General features: G+C 41.0%; 1 protein-coding gene across 3 annotated transcripts in view; it reads right to left on the bottom strand.

Moving 5' to 3' along the window:
- The window catches only part of SDK1 (sidekick cell adhesion molecule 1), a 385,780-nt gene that overhangs the window by 131,585 nt on the left and 241,464 nt on the right, over nucleotides 1-12,731 (bottom strand). For all 3 annotated transcript variants that reach the window (XM_056503413.1, XM_056503412.1, XM_056503414.1), the window contains 6 exons: nucleotides 11,655-11,738; nucleotides 6,334-6,528; nucleotides 5,077-5,193; nucleotides 4,680-4,847; nucleotides 2,619-2,721; nucleotides 1,356-1,532 (listed from right to left, as the gene is read on the bottom strand). In XM_056503413.1, coding sequence (XP_056359388.1) covers nucleotides 1,356-1,532; nucleotides 2,619-2,721; nucleotides 4,680-4,847; nucleotides 5,077-5,193; nucleotides 6,334-6,528; nucleotides 11,655-11,738 — 844 coding nt within the window. The remainder of the gene's footprint in view (nucleotides 1-1,355; nucleotides 1,533-2,618; nucleotides 2,722-4,679; nucleotides 4,848-5,076; nucleotides 5,194-6,333; nucleotides 6,529-11,654; nucleotides 11,739-12,731) is intronic.

Below are 12,731 nucleotides of genomic sequence, written 5' to 3'. Positions count from 1 at the left end.
CAACACAGCTGGAACAGCTGGGGTGCCTCAGCAGTGCACACAGGATGAGCCTCTCCCAACCAACTTCTAGCCCAGCTTTTATGGACCATAAAAGAAGCTCCTCAGTGGTCAATGGGGAACTGCAAGCAAATCCAATTCCCTGTGCTGCACTGGGCTGCACAGGGCAGCTTTTGCTATTCAGCATTAGGAAACCGCCCTGCTGCTGAAGTGTTTAGTACATATTTATAGCTTTGTTTCAAAGTCCAAGCTTTAACATTCTTTTCAGTCTTTACTCTGTGATTTTCTGCCCTCCATTCAAAAACTGCCTCAGAGAACAGTGAGCATGGTTATGTAGAAGCAATATATTCTGAATTGTCTTCTGCTCTTGGATTCCAACCAGCAGTAAAATGCACTCTGGGAGGAGAGCTGAGGAGTGCTTAATTAGGAAAAGAATGTATGACCGCTCTCGGAAAATGGGCATCTGATGGAGCCTTGGCACTGTCAGAATGATGCTGTATCAAACAGCCCTCTGCACAGCAAATCTCAGAGGTGAACTCATTACACTGCCAGCCACACAATTGCCATCTTCTCAGAGACATCAGGCATGACCAGCAGAAGCAGATGAAATTTTAGTTAAATTAAAGCATGCGGCACTACTCGAGTAAATAAATAAATAAATAAAACATAAAACATTACCTTCTTTTTTTCATTTGATCTACTCCACACATGTACCAAACCCACAGCTGTTGCTTTTAGTGATAAAAATAAAATGGAACTGCACTTCACCCCAGTGGAATGACAGAAATAGAAAATATGGAACCATGTAATGACATTTTTATAATCCTCTTCCAGAACTGAATGGCACTTTAAACATTTTCTTGTTTTTTTTTTAAAGATCCATAGGAATAAAGAAAGTCATACATAAAAATACTTCTCTTCCTGAAAAATGATGTATTAAGAGAATGCAAGAGTAAGCAATGCCCATCCAGGGACCAGCTATTCTGATAAATGTTTAACAGAGAAAAAATACTAAAAGGAAGAAAACATTTTCTTGTTTTCAAACCTTGGCAAAACAGCACAGCACCTGGGCTTTATGGGAAAGCCCTACAGCATGGGGTGATAGAAGGATCTAGGTTTAAAGGGGCTTTAGGAGGTCTCTGGTCCAAACTCCTGCTCAAAGCAGGCTCAGCCATGAGATCAGAGCATTTCAAAGCAATTTCATTAGCAATGAACCAGCCTTAATTTCCCTTAAAAAAAAACCCCACAACAAAAAATCAGAGCTGCTGACTCTCCACAACACCTAGAATTAAATGCTAGAAACATCCCTGAGGGTGTCTGAAGGGCAGGGTAGTGAACACTGAAGTTGGAGCACTCACATCACTTCCAGCCGAGCTGTCCTGGAGTCGTTGCCCCCGGAGGAAACGACCTCACAGGTGTAATCCCCGATGTCACCCGACCACGTCTGGCTGATCAGGAGGCTCCCATCCTTCTCCACTGTGATCCTGGAACTGCTGGATGGATTTATTACAGCACTGTCCTTCTTCCAGAGGTACCTGAGTATTACAATGCTTCAGTTATTGATTACTCGTAAGAACAGCAGGATAGATTTATTTTCATTCTGCTGGAAGGGATCAGCTCCTGTCATCACGTGTTAAAAATGACAGGCCCCTGCAGCTACTCTCAAGAGCAGTGCCTTTTACAAATTCAGGTTTTAGATCGAGTGATCAGAATGAAAAATGTAATTCCATCCGAGATATTATGTGTTTTACAAGGAAAAGATGGAGTACTCATAAATGTCCAAGTTCTTAAGTTCACCCCCACCAGAACATTAACTCTGCAGTTAACGGTGGGTGTTGGCCCAGCTCTGCCAAGGCTCTGTAACATTGGACTGCCAGGATCAGAAACTTGGAGGTTTGCTAGAGCTCACATATCAAAACCACACCTCCCAAGATGTCACAGAGGTGGGGAGAGCCCACAGACTCAATTTCTCACCTCTGACTGAAATTTTTATACCCATATTTCTCTTTCCAAAGTTCTTTCAGCAGGTCGCCCTTCAAACACTCTCCAAGCTCTTCCTTGCATTTTATTTCATTTATGTTGCTTTTAGACTACATTAATTTTCATGGCAAATTTATTTTCAAGTTTTGAGCTTCCTCTAAATGCTCTAATTCAAATTTTAATAGCCCAGACAAGTTCTGGTTTTCTTTACACGCTTAGAACAGACTATAAGCCCAAGTTATTGAGTTGTTTCCAAAAACATGGGCATCTCTGGTGTGGTTTTTATGCACCCCAGAGTAAACACTTCTGAAATCCTATTCCTTCTCTTTGGCTTTTACTCTCATTAAGTATCAGCCTCTGACAAGTTGGTTTTATTGATAGTGTATTAACCTTGACAGTAAAATCATGGAAGGCTATATTGAAGTCATGAAGTGGAACATAGCTCATTGTAAATAATACATAAGGCTGAAATGGAAGATGGGATTTATATGATTAATGATACCGTGTACAACCTTATAATGCAGTAATCAGGGGGTTGGTGTGAAAATCTGGGGTCCCGAAACTTTTCACCTAATGTTAGTCACACAGCTCATAAAATTAAGCTGGGCTAAACCACAGAAATGAGAAGTGACACCACAGACCTGATTGAAATTCTGGGGTCGTGGGTGGCCTGGCAGCGCAGGGTGGCCGTGGTTCCTTTGATCACCGTGCTGTCCTCGGGAGGCTGGACAATGGACGTGCGATCTGAAAGGAGCACAAGGCACAGCTCAGGTGGAATTAGAGCCTTTGGCAGTGGCTGTTCACTCAGAGAGCAGCCACTGAGCCTTTGTCAGCCAGAGCAAGGCTCTGCTGTGCAGCTCCCCTCCCTCTACAGACACTGACACTGGTGACAGCTGCGGGGTGCTGACAGGCACAGCACACAGGGCACGAGTTGAGCCCAGATCACAGGGATGGTAAAACTCTCTGAACTCTCCTTTGGCTTGTGCCAGTGTCTGTGGCAACTCCCTAAAGTCTTAATGAGTGTGTGGAAGCAAACACTGAGTCAGGAAATGAGGAACGCTGTTTGGAGTGGCAAAAAACCAAACAAGAACAAGGAAAAGCTGTGCAAAGAAAAACACACTTGAAAAATACCGAGAAAGAGGTAAACTTAAACAGCACCTTACAACTTCATCATCTCCAGGACAGTGGAGGAGCTCCTGGAAGAAAAATCTTCCATATAAGAAAGATATGTTGTTTACTCAAATGTTTCAGAACATCCTTACTCAAGCCCCTCCTGGAGACTCAGAACACAATAATTGCTGTAACTACAGCAACCAGATACAGTGTGAAAGATCCCCATTATGTGTCACACACAGGAGCTGCAGCAGAGAACATCAGCTGAGGCTGGGAGACAACCAGGATGAGCATGGGAGATATGTGAATAATGTTAATAAGTCCCAAATCCCTACAGAGATCATCAATCAGCATCTACTGTGATATCTCATACATGCACAAGAAGGGACCATCAGCAAAATCAAAAGCTGACTCTAAATACCATGGAATTTTTAGCATTACTCCTGATGTACCTGTGTAAGACTTCTGGCTTTATAATGTTGCTACACAAACATTAGGTTATATTCAGTTTTCTTCCCCTCATGCATTACCATGAACAGGAACAATCTTTAATAAGAACCATTCAAGAATTAATAGGAAGGATCTCCTTTACTTGATCCATACACCTGGATATCATTCAATTTACACCATCCTGATATTTCTACAAAGTTTATGTTGTTAATAAGACATAAACACGATGGCCACATAACACAAATACATTACAGTTAGTGACAGAAATGTTTTCAGGTATTCCCAAGTTCAAAAGGAAAAATGTGGCTGATTTAGCTTGCAGAGTTTGGGGATTAATAAATGCCAAATATGCATCACACATCAGCAGTAAAATCAGTACTTCAATTGTTGGAGAGGAGAGAAGGTGACAACATTTCTGTATTAATTCTCATCATCTTCATTATTTTCAGTTGCTCTTAGTCCCTGCTCAGGGATCATTATTTTGTACCTTGAGTAGTAAAAACCATGTTACACTTCAATTGAACTCACTTAGGAGTAACAGTGAACCTCTTGGATCACTCACTTCCCCAACAGAAGAAATAAAAAATATAGAGATCAAGTTAAAATGGTGAATGACAAAACCACTTCATAGGATGCCCTGTCCCACACCAGTCTGTAGCGTGAGGGATTAGCTAAAATCATTTGGCTTCCAACAGCACCCAGAGCCACAAGGAATACAAAAGTGTGAGGAAAATCCTATCTGCTGTGACTGTGCCACAGCCTCAGTACCAGCACAGACAGGTCTGTGCTGCCTGCAGACTCCTGGAGGCAGAAACCTGCAAACAGCCAAATCTACAAGTTAAAGGCTCAGAGTTGCAATGTGAGATGCCAAAGCAAAACCTGAGTAAAACTGTAATTGTGATTGAAGCTCTATTTAAATACACTTCCTTTCACAAAACAGAGATTTATATGCATAATTCTCCAAACAAAAGGAGTATTTGTGATAGGCTTCCTAAAATAGACACATTATTCCTATTAAATCATACAAGTTACTCCATTAATGAGAAAAGCATAATTACTTATGAAAATTTCCTGAGCCTACAACAAAAACTGATTAATACTTGATTAAAGTTAGACTTTAAACAAAGCATTATCCTTACTCCACACTGTCAGCATCACAAAAGCATTCAGGGCTCCTTCAGAGTTGGCTGCACAGCAAGTGTAATTGCCAGCATCCTGCAGGAACACGGGCGTTATCTGGAGCCCTCCAGACTCGAGGAGAACGAAGCGAGGAATCTGCACTGAGCCACTGGCTAAGATCTGCTCTCCTGAAACACACAGGGAAGCAGCATGGTCAGTGTCAGGTAGGCTCAGGGACTGCAATTCCAGATTTCCAAAATGTTTCATCCCACCCACTGGCTCATGATGGCCCCACAGTGAACCCGCTGCTCACGGGGCCAGGGGAAGGGGAAAGAGGCTCTGAATGGATCTGCAGGATCTCAATAACGGGCAGGAAAATGGGGATTACAGCTCTTCTACATTTTCATAAGTGGCTACCTTTCTTCCAGGAGATGGCAGGTCGTGGAGCCCCTGAAACTTCACAGGTCAGCACTGCAGTCATCCCCTCGGTGACTGTGGTGTCCTCTGGGGGCTGGATAAAAGCTGGCTTGATGTCTAGAAAAAAAAAATCAAACCAACTCAATGGCTCACCTCTCAGAAAGATCCTTTAACTATTACTGAGGACGACTTTACATCCACTTTTATAGAGCTGATCATGGAGAAGGACATGACAATAAGACATGAAAACCTTTCAGCAGTGACTGTAACCTTTTCTTATTCATCTCCCAGGAATTGCCTAATCCTGTTTATTACCTACACAGAAAATAAAAATCTATCAGTGCTTGTACCTGTACAAGTAAGACAGGTTAAAGAAAAAGGAAGATAAAGCTCAAAATGAGTGTTTGGGGGGAACTTAAGAAATCTAGATAAACAAAACTATTTTCCTTCATCTTCATAATAGAGTTCTTTAAGATGAAAAGCAACTTGAGAAAGGCATTAACTTTGAAACTTAAATGTCAGCCAAAAGAATTTAGAACCTGAGCCTTATCCAAGACATTTTCTAAGTTTCTTTCTCTCTTATTTTCCCCCAGTTGCATTTTATTGCAGTTTTTTTCCTGCAGTTTCCTAGATCTATATTGAACTGGGACTGATTTATTTTCTCAGGCCAGTAGGAATTCTGGTCAGTATGTGCAAAGTGCTCTTGGGCTAAAAATCAGCTTCCTGAAGGGAAGTTTAATATTACAGAAATGACTGTTAATAATCACTGTTAAAAGAGACTACTAGGATTTGTAATTCTTCCATAGAGAAGCATGCACTTCATTAACAAAACCATTTAATCTGACTTCTTGGCCAAAAAAGACATTTAACTTGAACTTTCTTTCTTTTCCCTGACCAAATGCAGTTGCAGACAAAGGCAAATAAAATGATAGCATGCACAATCATGAAGCAGTAACTCAAGTTCAGAATGGAATTACATTAGAGTGGAAATATAAAGGAAAGATAAAAGTATTTCACAATTAATTTTTTTTTTTTTCTTTTTACTAAGTTCTCTTTTTGCTGTGTGAAATAGGGGAGTTGACCTCAAGCCAAGCTCTCCTGATGCCATGGAGAGCTTTTCCACATGATTCAGCAGATTGTGCTGAGGCCACAGGGGCATTTTGGGGCTCCACCCTTAAGAAACCACATTGTGTGATGGGTGTGGGGTCAGCTATAGGGATGACACCCCTGCAGCCTGTGCCAGCCCTGCTGACTCACTGGTGACATCCAGGTAGGTGTAGGTGTGGATCTCCCCCGCCTGGTTGCTGGCGAAGCACTGGAAGATGCCGGCGTCCTGCGGCCGCGGCGCGTGGACGCGCAGCCCCCCGCTCAGCAGCACCTTGTACCGGGGGTTCTCCAGCCTGCTCAGGGGGACTGAGTCCTTGTACCACACCAGGGTGGGGATGGGAACACCTGCTCAAACAGAGAAACGTCACTGTTAGCCTTTGCAGAACATGTTTTAGGTCATATCCCTGTTTTCCCGTCTTCCTACGCCAATTATTTGGTTTTTTTCTGAGCTGCTTTAGATAAATGGAGGCTGCATCTCACATTATCAATGGCAATAATACACTCTAGGACATGAGGGAATAAAACCAGCAAATAGTAAAGGGGAATGTTGAGAAAACATGTTATCAAATTACTTTCTTCACCCAATCACATTTCATGCTACTACAAAATAAGATTTGGAGCAATTTCATGTTGAAAGCCAGAATTGTGTTCCTTAAACAGCAGCAGTGTGGCAACACAGCCAGTCTGTAAGACTGTTCCATCCCAAATAAGATTCCTCTGTGCTTCTGTAGCTAAGATAGCTGAAATACAAAGGAAATGGCAAATTACACATGAAAAATGAAGTGCTCACATGGCTGTACTTGAGTCCCAATTTAGCAGCTTAGTTTGAGCCAATGTATAATCAACATATTGCCAACAATAGGATAGCTTTAAATTATTATTATTTTTATTCAGTCTCAAGCTTCACCTGCTATTTGAAAAAAGCAGACATAAAGGAAAATAAAATTCCTAGCCTAGATAAAACTTACAGTCCCATTAATTCCTGTTTTCTTTCATGTGCATGTTCCACAAACTCTGACACAGTTATTTCACACATATTTTTGTTGCTGTCATGTCCCCGTCAGCTGGGATGAAGTGGCTGTAAATTTATTATACACAAATAGTGTAGGATTCTCTTTTCCTCAAGAGATGTCAGGAGCCTAGAATAGTCTTAGACAGCTGCTCTCATCCCACTGCTCATATCAGACAATGTTTTATCTTTACATCCCAGAAATCCCTACAGGATCAAATCCTGGGGTTTCTGTGCAGAGATCAGAAGTGAGGCAGGTATTTTATTACATGATTAGATAATCATTGAGTAACTAAGACTGGAAAAGACCTCCAAGATCATCATCGCCTTCCTGGGTGCCTCTTTCCAATTCCTGACAGCCCTTTCTGTGAAAAGTGCTTCCTGATGTGCAGCCTGACCCTCCCCTGGCACAGCTTCACACAATTTCCTCTCATCCTCTCATCCTGTTTCTCCCTGGGAGCAGAGCCTGACCCCCATCTCACCCAACCTCCTGTCAGGGAGTTGTGGAGAGCAAGAAGATCCCCCCTGATCCTCCTTTTCTCCAGGCTGAGCCCCTCCACCTTTGTCCTCACAGGATTTACACTCCAGACCCTTCTGTTCCTCTCCCTGGAAATGCTCCAGCCCCTCAATGTCCTTCCAGAGCTGGGCACAGCACTTGGGGTGCTTTGAACACTTTTCAGTTAAAACCTCAGACCTACACAATCTCTTGTGATAAGGTAAGAGACCACAAACTCAGATTCATGAGTGAGTGAAATTTGCCCAAACAGAGAAGAAGTGTCACTGAAGCATGGAGGATGGGATGTCACTGATGAATTGAGCATCTGCAGACAATGAATTTCACTGCAATGCTGGCAGTCACTTGATGTTCTGAGAGCTGAAGTGCCATGGGAAGATCTATATAATCATCATTATCATTTTAAAACTCCCAAAGTTAAATACTACTGTGTTAAGCTTCCATTCACATCTTGTCTCAGTGTACTTATTCTCTTTATACAGACAAAAGCTGTATTAACTCTGGAAAGAATGTACAAACAATGTATGGAAATGACTGAAAAACAACATCCAATTGTTGTTGTTACTTTTATAAACACGTATCATTTACTTCAATCACCTCTGATGCTTTTGTTCTGCTGATAAAATAAAATATACTCATAATGCAGATAATCATCTCAGGAAGAAACCTACTATGTAGAAGTGCATTGTCTGATAGAGAATAGACGTTTGCAATAGGCATAATTTAAATTTCATACAACAGCCCATATACAGAATTAGCGTAAATTTCAATGTTCACAATTCTCGGTGAGAGTGTTATTCATCTCTTGAAAATCCTCCTGGGCAAATACAAATTATCACTGAGTAATGAAGAAACAGATGATGCAAAATGGAATAGTTCTCCTGATGCTGAGAAGCCTGGAAATGATTTCAAGTTTAAATAATAGCAACTCCATTTTCCCACACATTAGACTTGATAGGCACCAAGGAAATAATGAAATCCTGCATTCAGAACACTCAAACCTTTAACACTGGTGTCATTCCATAAATCCCATTCTACTAACAGTATTGGCAAACCCTCTAATCCTATAATCACTGTGAGATACACCTTCCTATCACCAACTCAGCTGACAAACTGAATATTACCATCTCTATTTCTCTACTTTTCAGTTACGGGTATCTTCCTCCACTCAAAGTTATGAGTCTGAATAAAAGGATCTTATCTGAGCACTCTGATACCTGTCAGCAGCATTCATTTGGGCTTTAGTGATCTTCCCAGAGAGATTTGTCTTCCAAGTTGTACACACATTCTCTTCTAATTTTGCCTCCTGTTTGGCTGTAAAAATGGTTAAACCCAGCTTTTCTTCTCTTCTTCTACCCACCCCACAACCTTTCCTCTCCACATAACCCCTAAAGGAATTTTGCTTCTTTTCTTCTCTAAACAGCTTCTGGTGAAAAAATTATGAAGAGAAGAGAACACTTTAAAGACCTTTTGCACTCTACCTTTCCAAGCAGTATTGGCTGTTTGACCCTGCTGCTTCAGAGGTGAGAGTGGCCTAAAAGACTGGCCATAATAAAAAAAACCAATAAATAAATAAAATAACTTTATTTCTCAATTGCATGCAGCACTATTCAGCACTATTTTTCACAGACAAATTAATCTAGTGTCAGGAGGGAGACGGGAAGGCAGAAAACAGAGATGCTGGTCCTGGCTTTGCCACTTCCTTTGTAACCTTGGGCAAATAACTTATGGGACCTGAGGCTCAGCTCCTCCATCTGTGAAACAGCTGCTTGACTCTCTGCCAAATTTAACTTAAGAACCTCGATGAAAGACTCAGAATATTCACTGTATCATCTTTGTTATTTATTTTTTACTGCCTCCTCTAGATCCCACTGAGCTACTGGGGAATCCCCAAAGCTTCTCCTCCATCTACTTCTCTAAACAGGTAGAACTGAAGTCCAATTAACTGCACTCCCCAGACACCACCACCACTGCCTGCAGCTCTAAACTTTCCACAGGCAAATAAGAAAGAGCATTTAAAGGAAACCCATTGAACATTCAGGCAGCATCAGCCACTGCAGAAGATAAACAGCAGAGCCTGGTTCCTGTGGCCTGATACCCTGAAACTCCATTACAGGGAGCTGGGCACTGCAAGTTGCAATTTTATTTACAGTTAATCTCTGCTTATACTGTGAAATTAATCTGTCTCTCACACATCCATAGTGCACAAAGTCTTGGCAAATGGGCTCTGTGCACAGGACCTGATGGGGCTGGGGGAAGCACAATCTGTCTTCCATTTGTAGCAAAGGTAGAAGGCAGCTCTGCAGTTCCCCCAGTGCTTCCTTTTCCCAGCTGAGATCAGAGAGGCAACAATCTTCATTTACCCTCTTTTTAAGTGCTGGCAGTTGCCAGATTTCTGTAATAATGGATCAAAATTCCTCTATGTTTAATTCTAGTACCTGCCCCTTGTATGTGCTACAGATACTCAACAAAAAAATCCACAAGGAAACAGGTTTTCATGCTCCTGCACCACATTCAGCAGAAAATCAGATGTGCACTATAAGAGTTGAACAGAAATTATTATTTTTGTCTAATAAAGGTTTCCATATCTCCACTGAGAATGGTTATGAGTGCCCCATTAACCCCCTTGGGAGCTAAACTGCTCAAAGCAAGAGTGATGGTAGAAGGAGGAGTTGAAGTCAACCTTGGGTCTCCCTGATTCCTTCAGGTTTTTATTTGGATTATATTTTTTTCTTTTTTTCTTTTTTTTTTTTTTTCAATTCATGAAAAAAATTGAGACAGCAGATGGGTTCCTGGGGAACTCCACTGACAGCAGGTCCTGCTGTGTTTTGCTCAAAAAGCTATTAATGAACAAGAAGACATTGTCTTTTATCATCTGATAGCTTCATTTCCATAAGAGCTTTTTGTAAGAGATCTCATCATAGGCTTCTGAAATTCCAAATCAACCAGAACACCCCTAACACACACACTGGCTTATCACACAGTTTGCAAAGATTCCTTTTAGAAAAGCAATGCTGACTCTTTCCTACACAAAACACAGGGAAAAATGCTTAAATCGTAGTGGCAATAACACAATCACACAGTAAAAATGTCTTTATTGGCTCTGATTTGGAGGAAGACACCACACAAATAAGCTGTTATTTAGGTCTGGGTGCTTTTTTAATCAGGGATGTGATCTTTTTCCCTAAGGACCTCATGGCATTTTATGTGTGTTTCTTCTTAAACTCAGCACCAGGGAAAGTGAGACAACAAAATGTTCAGTCCCTCGCCAGAGTCACGCAGAAATTTGGTGACTTTGAGAATCCTGCTCTAAACACATGATGACAATGTCTCCTACCTCACCAGAGTGCTGAAATCGGTGGGATTGCATTTCTGTGGAGCTCAACTTGAAATATGATTCAGTCAGGTAGAATTCTAGATATTTGAAGCCTCTTATATTAATAAACCACCTACCAATTAAAAAGTGCCTGTAATAATCCTCCTGCAGATTTCATAACTACATTCAGATGTTGCTGACATTTCCATTCACTATTAAAGTTCCCTAAGTTTTAGAAGAAAGAGACTGTTGAAAATAAGGACTGTTTGCATTGCAATGATGGGTTCCATAACCATGCTCTCCCCTCAACCCATCTTCTGGCTCAAGGTATTTCAATCTCTTCTCTAGTGACAGCTCTAGGATGCCACAGCAACAGGAACAGGACTTGTGCACCCCACAGACAAACACCAACCCGCCAGCATTATTCCAAATTAAACTAAATTACAAAAACCACCCAATTCTCCAAGAGGAAAGGCCACCCCTCTTGCTTGTATATAGGACCTGTGATAATCAGCAATGAAACAGAGACTTCCAAACATTAAAAGCTTACAAAGATGGTTTATATGAGATGATTTCTTTAATGCTGGACACATATATGGCATCAATCCAGGCTGGAACACTTTTGCACTCACCCATGGCCTGGCACAGGATGTCCACGTCCTTCTCCACCTCAGCCAAAATCACATTCGGGGGCTCAGCCGTAAAATAAGGAGGTTCTTGGGGAAAGCAAACAAAAGTTAACAAGCAAAGCCACATCAAAGTGAAAAACAGATGCTCATTAAAAAAAATTCACCATAGAATCCCTCCCCAGGTGGTGTGTTTGATACAGGGGGTACAAACAGATTGGTTTGTCCACGTTTGTCTCTATTTGGAGATCAGGCTTTTGGGTAATAAAAGCACCATAAAAAAAAAGCCTGACAATTTTTGCTATGCTGAGTAAGAATTCCAGAGTCAAGTCAATGAAGATAAAGATTTAGGGGTCTGCACTGCAAATTATCACCCAGAGCAGGGGCTACTTTTCGTTTTATAGGACTGAATCATGGAATATGTTAATTTTTTGCTTAGAAAGGCCCTCCCGAGAGGTTTATAAAGGTTTATATTTACAGTGTAGCATTTTATAGGATAGTTTGCTTCAGTATCTAGACTGCATTTCACCTCAGCAAGGCATGAAGCATGTCAAATAAAGTGCCATAGCATGTCACAGAGTCAATATCAGAGGACAAGTGCAGCATAATTAAAGGAAATTCCTCTCAACTGTTTTATTTCGTGAAAGCAAACAGATTTAATGCTTTAATTGAAGTTATAGTAATAATCATAAAAATCCCCACTTTATCATTAGGGCTAAAGAAAAGATATTAGATGTTTAATTAAACAAAGACCAGACTGCAGAAATTGCAGAGTATGCTGGCATGTAACTCTTTCTTCTATGCAGCATAAAATTAAAGAGCATCATGTCAAAGTCCCAGAGGCACTAAGGTTGCAGTTATTATCATGGTAACTAAAGACTGTCATAGTTTGTTCAAAGCAATTATCATCTGAGTACAGCTTTTAGAAGGATTTTACTTGATTATAAATACAGTTCTCTTGCAGCATAACCAAACTCATTGGTAAGTTTTAGAAAATACAGAAAAGGCAATGTAAGTAACTCGTGAAACTGAGTTATTTGTATTTCCATTTTGAGGAAATTGAGTATGTTTTAAAATATGTAG

The sequence above is a fragment of the Oenanthe melanoleuca genome, chromosome 14 (genome assembly GCF_029582105.1).
Source record: "Oenanthe melanoleuca isolate GR-GAL-2019-014 chromosome 14, OMel1.0, whole genome shotgun sequence".
In the NCBI taxonomy this organism is placed as follows: domain Eukaryota; kingdom Metazoa; phylum Chordata; class Aves; order Passeriformes; family Muscicapidae; genus Oenanthe; species Oenanthe melanoleuca.
This window is presented reverse-complemented; position numbering and strand designations above follow the sequence as displayed.